We start from the raw sequence: 16733 nt of genomic DNA on the forward strand, positions 1-16733 counted from the left end.
ATTCATTTTTGCACTTCCGTCATCGGAAACATTGAATGTAAGTGGATTATCTTGCATTTGCCTTTACTTTAATTTTATTGTCTAACCAATTCCATTTATTGTGATTAAGTGGACTAACGTTGCATTTGCATTTCCATTTATTTTAATAAATATTATTGTTCACTTTTTATAACGAATTCGTTTGTGTATTTTCTTTTTCTTCTCTCCCCACCATTATTACGAGCGCGCCCTATCTTGGTCTTGCCGCCGTAACATTTTGGTCCTTACGCGCCGAGAAAAACAAAAATTCAACGGAAACAAAGGTGATTTACCCCAGAATCAGCCCATCGGAATAATTGGAAATTATTAACCAAGCAAGGAAAATTATTTATAAAAATATTAAAATCAACCAGCAGTGAAAAAAGTTGGCCATCAAAACGAACGAGCAGCGTATACCAACTCGTCATCACACACATACATACAGTTCATTAGCATTAAAACATCATCAGCATATCAAACAGTCCACTCATCTACATCACATTATCACATCATCATCACAACATCAAACAGTCCACTAATCAACTCATCATACGATATCACGTCCATTTATCACATCAACAGTCCACATAACATCATACATTACCAAAACTTGTGTAAGGTAAGTGGTTGATTTTGGTGCACATTTTTTTTTTATATACGAACTCACGTATCGAGTGGATTTGTGATATCCATTTGCAAGTCAAAGCAAGTGGAAGTTCATTGTGTCACAACGCACACCTAGCGCCTTTTGATTATCGGCTAAGTCCCCCACCAGTGGTAAGACTTTTCCGACACAACTCAAGGCAGGCAGTCAGTGGATTTTTTTTTTTTCTTTTTTCTCCTTTTGCAACAAAATTATCACTGCACTGTACAACGACACTCGGTTTCTATAGACAGTCTTTTCGGTTGTTGATTTTCGGCAACAATCTACATACACTCTCACTTGGTTGATGAACTTGCAGAGAAATACCACAATATTCACGCAGTCATAATATTCTGCAACCACAGGAAAATTTTTTGTCAAAAACATTTCACCTTCGTTGGGTGGCTTGTAGTCATTTTTGCTTAATTGCGGCAATCAATAACATTGTTGCAAATCGCTCATTTGTGAATACACTTAATTCAGATTAATTCGAAGGCATTTGATATAGAGTATTTTTTCACCGAATTATATACATATAATCAATTGCGTTATCTTTGAACGGAAATCAGTTCTTAATCAGTTGCGAACTAAAATAATACCATAAAGCCAAAAATTAGCACTGCGTTGAGTGGCTAGTGGCTCATCACAATTGGTCACAAACACAATTTTATACTGATCGTTTACTATTACATAGCTGTATGTTCTCAGCGTTTTTTATAATAAATAATTAAAAGTGTAATTTTCCACATTAAGTTGGATAAACAAAGTTATTGTCTTATTTATATTGGGAAAGATACCCTGGTTGGCTACTCGGCGATACTCATCAACGTTCACATAACACCTTTTGTATACACATTAAATCCTCGTCAGGATTTCTATCTGTGTTTCACTTTCACTTGTATACACATTAAATCCTCGTCGGGATTTCTATCTGTGGGTCAAATTTCACCCTTTTAAACACATTAAATCCACATAAGGATTTCTATTTGTGTTTCAAATCTCGAGGATTACACATCATATCCACATCGGGATTACATCTGCGTTTTTTAAACTTTTTTTAGACACACTAAGTTTTCAGAAAATATTTCTATCTGTGTCCAACACACCCTTTAGACACATTAAATACCTGCAGACGAATTCTCTTCTCTGCATTGCACATCACTGTAGACACATTAAATCCTCGTCAGGATTCCTATCTGTGTTTGATATCACTTTGTACACACTAGAACCTTTCAAGATTTCTATCTGTGCTGCATATCGCTATATACACATTAAATCCTCGTCAGGATTTCTATCTATAACACTGTATACACATTAAATCCTCGTCAGGATTTCTATCTGTGGCTTACATAATCCTCGTGAGGATCTCTATAAGTGGTTCATATCACTGGCCACACATTATACCACGTCAAGATTTACATCTGATTCAAATTTTTCTTATCACTAAATTCACATAAGATTGCTTTCTGGTTTACACATACAATCCGATCAGAGTTCAAATCAGTGTATTTTTTAGACTTTACTCACACAGCACAATCACAGCAGGATTGATAGCTGGGCTACGCACAAAAAAAAACAAAACACTCTTATAATTTTTGCTGCGGTTGAATATACACCAACGCCACTAAGTCTTTTGCTTTCAAGCTCAACACCTTCAAAGAAACAAAATATTCAAATTAATAAAATCAATGGAGACTTATATGAGATTGGCTGATTCCATAGTGGAGTTTGAACAAGATTTCAACTCCACCCCGGCCGAATCCCGGAACAAGCACACCCTTGCACTACTGCAAGAGGAGCTAAGGGCACTATGGAAGAAGACCAAGTCCACATATGAAAGTCTTCTCAGCAATTCTGAACTGTCCAAAGACGAGCTCAGCTCATTAAGAAAGAAAAATAAAAGTTGCTTTGCATGCTACCTGCAATGCATGTCTGCTGTGGCGGCTGAAGCCGAATCCATCACCCCACAGCCGGCCAAGGATGAAGCAAAGGATGAAGACTCTTCGCGCCGTGGACATAAAATGCGGCTGCCGCCTTGTGACACCGATGTATTTAAAGGCGACTACCTTTCCTGGCCAGCCTTTAGAGATATGTTCACGGCGATATACATCCACAATACTGATCTGAAAGATGTCGAGAAATTATATTATCTAAAACAAAAAACTCAAGGGGAGGCAAAAGAAATAGTGGGCAGGTGCTCATTAACAAACGAGGGTTTTGCAACCGCCTGGAAAAATCTAAGCGACAGGTACGAAAATAAACGTATCCTCGTCAACACACAATTAAAACTTTTATTTAATCTGACGGCAGTCGAACAGGAGTGTGGAACCTCCATCAAAAAATTGCAACGGGAGATAAACAATTGCATTTCTGCATTACAATGTCATAATATTGACATCACAAATTGGGATGCTATTATAACCTACCTATGCTCCACAAAACTCCCAAAATCTACGTTGGCTCTTTGGGAACAGACCGTAGAACGAAAAACAGATATCCCAAAATGGGAGGATATGGACAAATTCCTGTCCAATCGCTTCCAGACATTAGAGACGGTTTCTGATCTTAGGGGTAACAAAACCACAAAAGCACCCAAAAGTCAAAATTCAAACTCTCGGGAAAATTCTACGAAACTTGGGGTTTACCAAGCCAGCGTACCCAAATCAGCCTGTAAGATGTGCAACAGTACAGAGCACAAATTACGAAATTGCCAAAAATTCCGTAGGTTGTCCACGTCAGGAAAAATTGAATTTATCAAAAACAATAGTTACTGTCTGAATTGTCTGTCGGGTGGACACACCGTGACACGATGCACTAGCCAATTCAATTGCAGCACGTGCCACGCGAGGCACAACACCTTGCTCCATCTTCCGACAGCACAACCAAAGACAACTCCTCAAAGGTGGACTCAAAACGCCACCGACAACACACCTTCAACCACACAGCAGGCTAGGGCAAGGATGGCGTCTGAAAAAAGACAAGATAATGCTAATAACGTCTCTTCGTGTCATGCTAACACCACTAAAGGGGTGTTATTAGGAACAGCACGTGTTAATATACACTATAATGGAGTGAAATTTTCCGCCAGAGCGTTGATAGACTCTGGGTCCGAATGCTCTTTCATAACAGAAAGACTAAAAAAGCGAATAAACCTTCCATCCAAACGTCTGCATGTGCAAGTGTCAGGAATAAATAATACCCCATCTGCACAGGTAAAGAAATCATGTGTGATTACGTTAGGTTCGCTCACAGACCCCTTAGTGAGCATCGATACAGTGGTCCTAGTCCTGCCCCAATTAACAGGGGACCTTCCGACTTGCCAAGTTAGCGCAACGACTCGACAAGCGTTTCCTGATCTGATTCTGGCGGATAAGAGGTTCTTCATTAATGAACCAGTCGACCTCATACTTGGAGGCGACATTTATCCCCAGATAATACTGAACGGTATAAGGAAGAATGTTCTAAATACGCTTCTCGCCCAAGAAACCGTCTTCGGTTGGATTCTAACTGGTCGTGCAGAAGTACCTCACCCAACTAATACACGGGTATCTTTTTTTAATGAAATCAGCCTAGACAAGCAACTAACCGCTTTCTGGGAACTTGAAAACGTACCTAAGAAAAGGGCACTTAACGAAGATAATGCCTATTGCGAGGAACTTTTCAGACTTACAACAGAAAGAAATTCCGATGGCAAATATACTGTCGCCCTTCCTTTTAAACAGGATTTTCCCAACAACATCTCCTTAGGGCCTTCCCTAAACGGCGTCTGCTCCCAATTCTACCGGAATGAGACGCGCCTAGCCAAGACACCGGCCCTACAGACAGAGTACAATAGGGTACTAGCGGAATATGAGACATTGGGACATATGTCAAAAGTTCCAAAAATCATACCACCCCACGTGACCGATTGCTACTTCTTACCCCATCATGCGGTTATAAAAGAGGAAAGCACCACGACCAAAGTTCGTGTGGTGTTCAACGCTTCGTGTCCCACAGCCAATGGCACAAGCCTAAACGACGTACTTTATACAGGCCCAGTGCTTCAGGCCGACTTAACGATTCTACTCCTTCGATGGAGATTCTTTAAATATGTTTTTAATAGCGACATCGAAAAAATGTACCGGCAGATATTGGTAAAGCCAAACCAAACACAATTCCAGAGAATAGTTTTTCGCAACAATCCTAGTGACCCTATCAGAGTCTACGAATTAAAGACAGTCACCTTTGGAGTCAATTGTGCTCCTTATCTGGCGATAAGGACACTGCACCAACTAGCAGACGACGTTGAAACTTCATTACCCATTGCCGCAGATATCTTACGGACAGGTATGTACGTCGATGACGTTCTAGCCGGGGGACATAGCATCGAATCCACACTCAAAGCTCGCGATGAAATCACAGATGCATTACAGTCCGCTGGTTTTTCCCTCCGCAAATGGACGTCAAATTGCTCAAGAATACTTAAAGGAATACCCAAACCTCATCTGCTCAACGAAGACTTTTTGGAATTCGAGGACACGAGTACGGTCAAGACCCTAGGTATTCGATGGAACGCGCATGCGGATTATTTTTACTTCACGGCAAAACCAATTGAAAATCGGGATATGTTAACGAAAAGGACAATACTTTCTGCAATCGCTAAACTTTTCGATCCCCTAGGTTGGCTCGCCCCAGTCGTCATTGTTGCAAAAATCATTATGCAAGACATTTGGCTAGAGGGGACTGACTGGGACGAACCAGTGTCGGCAGGAACCCTAGACCGATGGCATAATTTTATGCAGGAATACCCCTCCATTAACGGAATTCGTATCCCACGTTGGGTGTATTTTACGCCAACCAACGACGTCTGCGACGCCTCGGAAAAAGCTTACGCCGCGACAGTCTTTTTACGAGCAAAGATAAAGGATGAGGTCTACGTTAACTTATTAATAGCAAAAACAAGAGTAGCACCCGTTAAAACAGTTTCATTACCCCGATTAGAGCTATGCGGTGCAGTGTTGCTGGCCGAAACCATCGAAGCAGTGCGTGAAAATCTGCATTTAGATAATTTCAATCTACACCTATGGACAGACTCCACGATTATTTTGGCGTGGATAAGAAAACCCCCTTGTCCTTGGTCAACCTTTGTCGCTCATCGAGTAACGAAAATAGTAGAAAAGGTAGGAAACAAATCCTGGCACCACGTAGAATCCGCATCCAATCCTGCCGACCTGGCTAGCCGAGGACTATCAGCGAAGGAGTTAGTCAATAACTCTTTGTGGTGGCAGGGACCTTCTTGGTTACAAGAAGATAAGACAGAATGGCCAATACAAGAAAAGGACTATCGGACTAACATAGAGGAAAAACGGGTGCAGGTTCATACAACTTCAAAAATAAAAGAGAAAGACGACATCCTCGAACGGTTTTCCAATTTGTCCAGGGCCTTGAGGGTCATATCGTATGTTCGAAGATTTATCCAAAGAACCAATCCTAAGACAAAATCTTCCTTTAAACCGGCATCGCACTTCATTTCACCCGATGAAATCCAGGCCACGACAAGTCAGTTAATAGCTTTCTACCAATGGAGGCACTATTCGGAGGAACTTTCGAGCTTAAATTCCGGGAAGCTCATCGGTTCAAAGAGTGAAATCCTCCCTCTTACCCCCCTTGTCGATGATAAGGGCATATTGAGGGTTGGCGGTCGTCTGTCAGGGGCCAAGGATCTTCCCTACAGTGAACGGCACCCGATCATTCTGCCGTATGACTGCCGGCTCACACGACTTCTTGTCCAGTTCATCCATAAAGACACCCTGCACGGGGAGAACCAACTTATGTTTCGTCGCCTACGCACACAATATTGGATCCCTAGGGTCAAAAATATGATCCGATCGGTCATACACAATTGCAAAACGTGCACAATATTCCGCAAGCGGACCCAAACCCAACTTATGGGAGATCTACCCTCAGAACGAACCACCTTTTCCCGGGCTTTCACCAATGCGGGAGTAGATTTTGCCGGACCATTTGACATCAAATCTTATAGTGGAAGAGGATGCCGCATGTCAAAGGGTTACGTCTGCCTCTTTGTTTGCTTTGCAACCAAGGCTATTCACTTGGAACCCACTAGTGACCTCAGCACTGCCGCATTCCTGGCAGCTTTCGACAGATTTGTTGCGCGGCGAGGATGTCCAAAGAACATCTACTCCGACAACGGAACCAATTTTGTCGGAGCCTCCAGAGCTCTCCGCTCAGAACTCAAAGCTTTCCTGGCGGACGCTCGCAACCAAACTCTATCTAAGTACAGTCACCAAAACCTGACATGGCATTTCATACCACCAGGAGCTCCTCACATGGGCGGGCTATGGGAGGCAGGGGTCAAAAGCTTCAAGAACCACTTCAAGAAGATCGCGTTGGATCACAAATTTACCCTTGAAGAGTTCAGCACACTACTTTGTCGAATCGAGTCCTGTCTCAATTCTCGACCGTTAAGCCCCTCCTCCAACGAGCCGTCTAATTTGGAGCCACTTACTCCAGGTCATTTCCTCGTTGGAGGCCACCTACTAGCGCCACCCGAGATCGACGTCAGCGAGAATCGCGCATCACTCGTCAATCGATGGGAAAAACTCAAGGCGCTGCATCAAACCTTCTGCAAACGGTGGAAAACGGAGTATCTCACCGAATTGCAGAAGCGCGTTAAGTGGAAGCATCCACAATCAAACCTCAAACAGGGAGACCTAGTCGTCATTAAGGAGGATAATCTGCCCCCCAACGAATGGAGACTAGGTCGGATAGCCACCCTTCATTATGGCCCCGATAACCGAGTTCGAGTCGTCGAACTGGATACGGCAAGGGGACAAACCACCAGACCAATCACGAAATTGGTCCTATTACCACCCTCCAGTGAGGGTGAGGGAGACTTGTAACTCCCACCCATTATAACAATCCGCTTAACCCAGCTCTCGTTCACCCAGAACGAGGCAAACCAATCCCCCACCCAGCTCTCATTCAACCCGAACGAGGCCAACACAACGTTTTGCATGTTATCAATAAACCGGACTAAAAAATAATCCAATTGGGAAATAACCAACACCGTTTAATATAAGTGCTTACTTCGCCCATTGGATTATTCAGTTTAGTAACCAAAAACAAAAAAACCCGATTCAATTCAATTTTGTATATCTTCACATTTATATGGATGGTCAGGGGTCTTCGAATAATAAAAATTTTGATTAACAAATAAAATTATTGCTTACATTATTGAAATAATAACCGATTAATTGCAAATCTCTAAAAAATTAAATCGACTTTGATGCCAGTATGGATGAGGTCTCTTAGCCCTTTGCCAAATATGAACCCATTATACGGTTGCAACTATTCCGTTGCTGTACGGAGAGCGACTATTGGAAGTGCTGCTCACACACATCCAACCCCCCTGCAAAATCGCGAGTACTCCAAAATTAACCACAATTCATACAAAAAATATGGTCCAATTAACATTGCGGAGTCCTAGGACTGTACCATATACTCCCGCTCCGCATTACATCAGAGTAATCCATGGAGTACCCACAGTCCAATAAACATCGTGTAGTGATTACAATCGTTAAAAACGAGCAATGATCGACTTACAATGTGTTCGTGTAGACACATGAGTTGGTCCATTGCTGCATTACAGTGGAGTATAATGGTAAGTACTCCAGTGACCACATGATCCAACGATTTTTGCATGGCCGCCCAAATTTAAGTTTGCGATCAGCAAACGTTCATTGCTATAAACCTATTAGATTCACAAGGTTCTATTAATTCTACCGCAAATGTCGTAGGGGTTGCATTAATGCATTCCTATATTTTTGATAGAGGATCTTGTGCACCGCTTGGTATGAATGCGCTAACACATGTCAGATTGTACGCCGATAGGCTGGTAAGTACTCCAGTGACCACATGATCCAACGATTTTTGCATGGCCGCCCAAATTTAAGTTTGCGATCAGCAAACGTTCATTGCTATAAACCTATTAGATTCACAAGGTTCTATTAATTCTACCGCAAATGTGGTAGGGGTTGCATTAATGCATTCCTATATTTTTGATAGAGGATCTTGTGCACCGCTTGGTATGAATGCGCTAACACATGTCAGATTGTACGCCGATAGGCTAAAGACTCGAGCGAACAACCACCTAAATACAACAAAAAAAAACCTAATTGTTCCTCTTCAATTAGGGCGTATACCAAGTAAAATGCCAAATTGTAAAGCGAGAATAATAATAATAAACACATGCACGCGAACTGCATCAGCTAAATATTCGAAAAGTAAGAGTGGTCTTCTTCTTCTTTGAATTCCACTTCGGTTGAAGCAGCACCCCACCACATCTTCGTATAATAGCATTTAAACCCTAAATAATGGTCTGAATACCGCTTTAGAATCAGAACTATAAATCAACGTTTTAGACACCTTAAGTATGGGAGGCATTATGTTTATTGCAAGAATACCAACAATAACATCCAAACAATAACAGAGAATTTTAACTATCGTAATTGATCGTTTACGAAACTCACCGATTGCGCAAACTTATCAGATAGCGCTCCATTTGTTTGCTACGCAGCTGCTGTACGTGCCCTCCCTCCTACTTTTACACGTACCCGAATGCTCCTCTTGCACAGTGGCACTTGCCACAATGTGTTTCACCCACATTAGCACATCGGCTCTCAGCTGTTCGTTACGGGATCCTAGAATTCAACAGTTTACATTATTCATGACATCGACCAATTGCATAAATTTTAAAATCATATTACTTACTGATTTCCATCCATACCAAGTCCGTCAGAATGCCCACCGATTGCAAAGATTTTTGTGCCGTTTAATAGTGCAACACAATGTTCAGTCGTCGTAAATTCATGGCTGGCAACTGTTTTAAATAGCTTGGGTTTAAATTTCTAGCGGCGTTTTTTCATTAATGTGATGACCGTCACGTTTACCGCCCACAACGATTACATGTCCATCCATAAAAAATTGTTTCAAAGTCGCTTAGACTTATTTCGATATTAACCCGCTTCAGCCATTAGTTCTCAGTTTGTTATACTGATATATGGTTCCAGTCTTTCGGTCAAGGCCAAAAGTGATTCGTCGTCAGTTGCGCTCGCAGCGTACAGGGAAATTATCTCTATCTCTATGATTGCTTGCAACCCCTTGGACCCAAAACCTAAAAATTCCCTGCTCTGGGTTACATGCATAAAGTTTCATGTTTCGTTAATCAGAATTCTCATTTAGTACTCACCCTGAGTATCCCTTTCCAGGCTATAAGCTTGCTGTAATGTGATGCGCCCCGTGACAAAAGCAGCACAATCTGCAACCGCGCTCTTTAAATTGAAGTATTAAAGCCGTTTTCATCATCCGACCCACATTGTCAATGGCCATGAGCGTTTTGCCGGTGAAGCAAAACATACTTAAGTGCTCAAACGCGTCGCGTCGATATCGGTGGTTCGATAAGTAGACAAGTACCAGCGGCCCTATTGAATAGTTCATGGAAGTAATCGCGTGCCGCCGACAGAATTAGGCGATCAGCTGTAATCAAGGAAGACGGATCTATTAATTGGAATGGTGTCAACACCGTTAAAGAAAACATAAGCACCTCCTCGTTATTTGATCGGATGCAACTGCCCGCACTTGTGATTGAGAATCTGACAGAGAAAAAAAAATCCTCAACCTTTCAGTAATCTTAGTAAACATGCAAAACCAGTCAGCAAAATTTCGTGTTGTCAGATACCAAAATCTAATTAACCCATTGTGTGGAATCTAAATGATTAACCGCGACTGAACTATCATTAGATTTCTTTGGTCAATATTAAACCCCAATCTAGAGTTCCAAGATTCTATAATTTTACTAACTGAAGCGCCTGTCAAGAATTTACATTGACTTGAATTTTGCGGCAACAAATTTCAAGATTATTTTCTTTGTTATTATTCGTTTATTAGGCAATGTTAAGGGTTGCCAATTGGTAGGTACACATATATGACCCAGCGAGCTTTATGTTGTCGTCACATCGGAAATGCTGTGTTGCGCTTCTGGCCACTTGCAACCATACCGGTGGTGACGTGCATGGTTTGGAATCCTCAATACTTGACAGAAAGAAGACATCGAATGGGATCTCCAGAAACAAACAATTTGCTTTGTGAAGTCAAAGTCTCTCAAGGAAACGTACGACAAATTATCTTGGCGCAATTAAATTATTCTCGCGTGGTCATGTACCAATTGGTGCACCTGTGGCCTCCCACATCAAAGTCCCTAAAACGCAGTTTCCACGCAAAGTGCTGTAAGTGACTGCCCACAATGGGATATTCTTGACACAAATTCACCTGGCACGTACTAGCGAATTTACGTTCGTCAATAACGATGAGCCGCCAGGCATACGGCCGCAACATACACCGTTTCCGCCACACCATTCTGGTGGTGAGTGGTTGATACCAACTTTCCGTCGTCAATCAAGGCGAAATTGGCTGCAGTGCAAATGACGGTTAGGAAAGTGGGAATTAAACCCAATCCTCAAGCACTACGGACATTTGCGTTTGTTGGTTGGCGACCCAGCTAAACCATACCCAAATCACTATGATTTTTCAAATTGGCCCTACATGCTACAAGTCCCCTTATTCAACTCCATGTCCATAAAACATGGTTGGCGCTTAGTGATAACGCCAGCTTACCACCTGGATGACAACTGAGCTGATTGACTGCTACTCCCTTGTGCGCTTCCCAATCTCCTTCAGTGGCCCATGTGTTATGGCGAAGTGGCAGTCATGCGTCCATCATCACCACCTTATAACAAGTTCGAACTGTCGGGCATAAATGCGAGCGCATCGACGGTGCCCTCATGCGTTCAATTCATATTTGTGTACTCCCCCGGTCGCATATTATACAGGAAGATCCGATTACCTGTAGCTGATGTCGTAACAAAATGCTGATGCACGTCTGCACCACCGATATATCTGCAAATGACTGTGAACGATTTGGAGGCTTACTAGTGTTGGAATATAGACGAGCAGGACTTCCTCGTAAGGTTCAACACTCATTTTCATAACTATTATCGGAAGAGATAAATGGAGAGCAATTAGTATAGTGGTAATAAATTGCTGAGAATACCATACTTAACCGAACTCCAAACCACGTTGTACGCTTTCGACCTGAAAATTCATTCAAAAATGTCTCTATACTCATTTCCATGAATGAATGACATTTTGAATGAACGAAACAAGGTTGCCACTCGATGACATTTGCTTTTTTCGGTTCTTACGCAGTAAGCACATTGCGCGCGATCCAAAGAGTATCACAACTCGGATCCATGAGATCCAACACACCCGAGTGTTAGTCCGTGAACAAAATCAGAATACATATATATAATCACGAAAACATAGACCTAGCTAAGAAGGCGCGCTCTGGTTTGTGTCATGGGCTTCCTTTTATCAAAAAAAAAAACATGAAAAAAATAAGCAAAATAGGTTTTTTCCTTAAATCAGTTTGCCATTATTTTTATTAGGAAAAGTTAAGTTTTCTTCTGAACTCCAGCTTAGTTTAGACTGTTTCGTGAACTATAAAGAAATAACTTCGAATTTTAAGACCGTAAAATTTCCAAGCCTTTCAACGTTGTTTAGTAGCGTACGCTTAACGGTGGAAGAGCTAATGGGAGATTTCAATACAATCTTTAAGATTGAAAAAAATAATTAAAGGAAGGGTCAGAATGTTTCTACGAAATAGGAATTCAACAAAATCAACGTTATGGGAAAACCCAAAACAAAAAAATGAAAATTTCCAGAAATAATTATCAGCGTTGATGTCGCGTCAGGACTCAGACGCGAGCTGTCCCTAAATGATTGCATGACATGACCATTATGTCTCATTACGCTGCCAAATTGGCAGCACCGCACAGCTGTCTCATTCCAACGATTGGAAGAGTGAGCAGCTGACAGCTCTCTAAATTACCACACTCGATAGTGTAGGCTATTTCCGCCCGGATGTGTTGAAATCAACAAACACACCACAATTTGTGATTCTCACACAACATGGCCCAAATCAACACAAAGAGTGTTCCCAGACAGCTAATAAAGGCCACTTTACATCTGTCGCACAGTTATCTGCGCGACGTCATTTGACTAGTCATTTTACAGTCATTCAAAGGTTATATTCATAGTCACATTTGCATGGGCGTGGGTAAGCTTTGTGACCAAATTTTTTAGGGCAATTACAAGGAGCCGTGAAAATACACGGGTAACTCGTGATACCATCTGCTACACAAATGTAGCGCATATTACCGCATATTGCCTGTATTAGGCAAACACCAAAAAATATAGTTTGTCCGAAGTCTATATTTAATAATTCTTAATTTCACTCCTTGATTGTTTCAACATCAGAACTTTCATTCTGATGAAAATATTTTCAACATTAAAGATAACCTTTACGCGTATCTCAATGCAATTTTACCCCAACCTAACAGTGGTTTCAATCACTACACGTCGTTATGTCGGCAGACTGACTTAATCATATTATTCATCCCGAGTACGCCAACCACAAGCTCAGCCTCTTAAGCTCCTTGTCTCCGCTCATAAGCCACCCAATCTAAGGGCATCTACGAATGTTCTACTATCAATTTGATATTCCAGAATGACTGGATTGTCCCACAAACGCGCCAAGACGGAGGCACGCGGCAACACATTCAGCGTCCCCTGCCGGCTATGTCAAAAGTCGCACAGCATAAGGCTCTGCCCGATTTACCGGGGCATGACGAACATGGATCGACTAAAGACGATCATAGATTTGCGATATTGCACAAATTGCTTATCGCCATTCCACCAACGGAAGACATGTCCCAGCGAAGATCGCTGTCATCGGTGCAACGAGCAGCACCACACGTCAACACACCTCGACGACGTTCCACCACCGTCCCACGAGAGCGATGGCGAAGAGAGCTCCGATGGAGCCCTATCCATCCACGTCACGGAACAAACCCTGTGGTGGGAAGCGGACGTCGCCGAGGAAGAGGTCGAACGACGGGAAGATCCTACTTCAATGCTAGCCACGACACCACCGGGCGGTTCAGGACCACAAGGTTTCCGACCGCTCCTACGGCATGAAAGGCCTTCAAACTTGCAACGCGGGGATGGCGGGGAGACACGTCCTTTCCCCCCATCGCACCGCTCTGCCGGGCGGCGCCGTGGCGACGCGGAACCGCGTCCGTCCCGCTCGTCACGCCGCTCAATTGGCAGGGCGGCCCCGTATAATGCTCGTGCCCAAGTAACTACGCTCGCGCGCCAACCAACAACGCTCGCGCGCCAACCAACAACGCCAGCCGGCTTCAGAACGGGACGCCTCCGGGAGACTCCTCTAGCAACGACCATTACACGCGCATTCGTAGCCATAGCTCCAACGGCGGTCGTCCGGATAGCAGCAGGAGGGAAGCTCCACGCAGTACGCGCCCTTATCGATCCGTGCGCTCCCAATTCAATCATCGATGCGAATCTCGCGAAGGACCTCGGGTTAGAGCGAACGGGCACGTCCTATCACGTGAAGTGCACGCTTGTTCTGCGAGGGAAATACGGGGTAACGGGAGCAGTGACGACCCAGGCCACAGTGGTGTCGCGATATTCACGGCTTACTCCGACAGCAACTCTGGATCCATCGGTAGCCACGCCATTCCAATTTATGAAGCTGGCGGATCCATCTTTCCACCGGTCTACACCTGTCCGGCTCACACTAGGTGCCGACGTCTACGCCAGCCTAATGGTTAGCGGCACACCACCGTCGAACGTCGGCGGGCTGCTGACTCAAGCCACCATATTCGGGTTGGTAGTGTCTGGAGCCCACCAGCAATAATCGGGTATATGTCCATTCAATAAGTAAAGTGCACTAAAATCAACCCATGTCTATTTCGACTAACATCTCTTTATTCACAGGAATCCCACGGAGAAGCGTCTGGCGTCGGCGAATTATGTACCCTGGTCACACTATTTTTCTGCCATATGCAGTTACAGCATGGCCTAAATTTAAGTTGAGATTCGTTAATTTTAAGTTGAGAATCGTTCTCGCGAGCCCTTGGGGACTTGGTTGTTGGGGCGTTACGATCGTTTCGAAGTTGCTCGCCGCAAGGGGGCCGGCATGTTTAGGCCACAAGCCTAAATATGGCGGTGCACCCTCGTATTACTTAACTTTTTCTTTTCGTTGTCCTTTTACCTCACATCTTTCATTTATACATATCGGTTTATACCGATAACCGTTTACCCCGCCGGATAATAGTTAAGCCTAGGATTCGGCGGTGACCGCGAACAAAAGGTTTTTTACCTCTTTCACTTCTTTTGCGAACGTCTAAGAAACCGCCAGCAGCCAAGCCACCAAAGGTAAGCCCTTCAATTCTCTTTAACATTTTAAAATTCATTTTTGCACTTCCGTCATCGGAAACATTGAATGTAAGTGGATTATCTTGCATTTGCCTTTACTTTAATTTTATTGTCTAACCAATTCCATTTATTGTGATTAAGTGGACTAACGTTGCATTTGCATTTCCATTTATTTTAATAAATATTATTGTTCACTTTTTATAACGAATTCGTTTGTGTATTTTCTTTTTCTTCTCTCCCCACCATTATTACGAGCGCGCCCTATCTTGGTCATCATTGGTTGAAAATTGACATATACAGTAGATTGGGTAGATTCAGTTGCTGCTAGAGCAAGAAGTAGTTATATAGTTATAAGTGATTGAACCAATGGGTACAGTGGATGCAAAAATGTTTCATATCTTTTTTTTTTATACCATTTTTCATATTTTCCAGCAATATTTTTATTAGATCTTATGTATCATGCGATTTTCTGGGTGGCCTTTCCAGATGGGATCGATGATATTTATGAAGAATTTCTTTAATTTTTGTCGACATTTGTCACATGCATAACTTCTGGGGTTAATGCAAATATTAGATCTTTGAGAACTTGGGTACCTATTTTTTTTTATTTTTAAATATGCTTACTCGAGTATTCATTATTCTTGACAAATTTGTCTCCTAAGGGACAACTGTCTTTTTCTCTTACAAGTCCTAGATTGCCGGCATTTTTAAGCCTGGTTGAATATTGTCCTAAGTCAATAACTTCATCAACAATCTAGTTGCTTGTATTACGCTAAAATTTTTCTATCCTTTTGGATGAAAGCGAGCGTGACATGTCTAATTGCAAATTTATTTATTAAGCGCTTTATTTATAATAAGGTTCTCTTTGTGACTTTTCATTTTCTTCATTCTGGCTGGTTTTAAGTTTCCGATCTTGTGGTAACTTTAGGTATACTGTGAATTAGCAAATTCTTGAACTTAGACAGTGCTAATGAAGCTGTCTTAATAAATTATTCTATTGAGTGAGGCATTTTGCAGTGATTCATTTGTAATATTTACTGTTCTTATCGAAATTGTGTTGAATTTAGGGGATTTAGGGTGCTAAATTTGAATATTATATCAATAGCACGATTCCGTAGGTTGAAACTGCTAGCCAAACATCTGAAATGTTTGGGTTAATTTTTGGCTCTGGTTCAGCTGGTGGTTTATATTTTAATATTCTATTCTCTGATGTTTCAGAGTTTCTTTTTTCTACTTCGTAACCAGCTATGGGGTTAAGTTTTGTCCACGAAGACATTTTAAAGAGATGATATGATTGAAAGAGAAAATTAAAGAGAAATTAGAAATTTATTCCTGTTTTTTGGGGTGGTGGAAAAATGCTAATTTATGCTTATCTCTTTGTTTTTTATGTTTGTTATATTAAGCATTCCTTTTGACTTTTATTATTTTTTCCTTATTTAGTTAGCATTATAAAAGGTTTATTTCTAAAAATGTTTGTTCTTGAGGAAAAATATGTTCAACTTAACATATTTGACATTTCTAATTTTTCTTACAAAATCTTCTAAAAAAATTTTTTTCTCAAATGATGAATAGTTAAATACAGTTTATTTTTTCTTGTTTAATTATTAAAAATTAATTCCTATGCTATTTTTATACTCAGTTGAGCAGAGCTCACAGAGTATATTAACTTTGATTGGATAACGGTTGGTTGTACAGGTATAAAGGAATCGAGATAGAT

General features: G+C 41.9%; 2 protein-coding genes and 1 long non-coding RNA gene across 9 annotated transcripts in view; 2 read left to right on the forward strand and 1 right to left on the reverse strand.

Moving 5' to 3' along the window:
• Hph (HIF prolyl hydroxylase) overlaps positions 1–16733 on the forward strand; it is a 562987-nt gene that overhangs the window by 447771 nt on the left and 98483 nt on the right. The window lies entirely within an intron of this gene.
• LOC137238339 (uncharacterized) lies at positions 523–15269 on the forward strand. Of its 3 annotated transcripts, none has more exons than XM_067763215.1 (3): positions 523–637; positions 13286–14518; positions 14576–15269. In XM_067763215.1, exon 2 carries the CDS (start codon positions 13287–13289, stop codon positions 14493–14495), a length of 1209 nt encoding a protein of 402 aa, XP_067619316.1. In that variant the 5' UTR covers positions 523–637; position 13286; the 3' UTR covers positions 14496–14518; positions 14576–15269. The 3 variants fall into 3 exon arrangements, with proteins under 3 accessions (XP_067619316.1, XP_067619323.1, XP_067619309.1); XM_067763222.1 differs by having other exon boundaries at positions 13286–14499; XM_067763208.1 differs by having other exon boundaries at positions 13286–15269.
• LOC137238329 (uncharacterized) lies at positions 8909–11830 on the reverse strand. 3 transcript variants are annotated; one of them, XR_010949167.1, is made up of 5 exons: positions 11777–11830; positions 11565–11709; positions 9912–10198; positions 9434–9852; positions 8909–9363 (listed from the first exon to the last, which is right to left on the reverse strand). It is a non-coding gene; the product is annotated as an uncharacterized lncRNA (long non-coding RNA). The 3 variants fall into 3 exon arrangements; XR_010949166.1 differs by having other exon boundaries at positions 11336–11709; XR_010949170.1 differs by lacking the exons at positions 11565–11709; positions 11777–11830 and adding an exon at positions 10266–10330.

This window comes from Eurosta solidaginis, chromosome 1 (genome assembly GCF_040869045.1).
Source record: "Eurosta solidaginis isolate ZX-2024a chromosome 1, ASM4086904v1, whole genome shotgun sequence".
In the NCBI taxonomy this organism is placed as follows: Eukaryota; Metazoa; Arthropoda; class Insecta; order Diptera; family Tephritidae; genus Eurosta; species Eurosta solidaginis.

Coding starts and splice junctions, on each gene's coding strand:
- LOC137238339 (XM_067763208.1), top strand. CDS start 13,287: ATGACTGGATTGTCCCACAAACGCGCCAAGACGGAGGCACGCGGCAAC.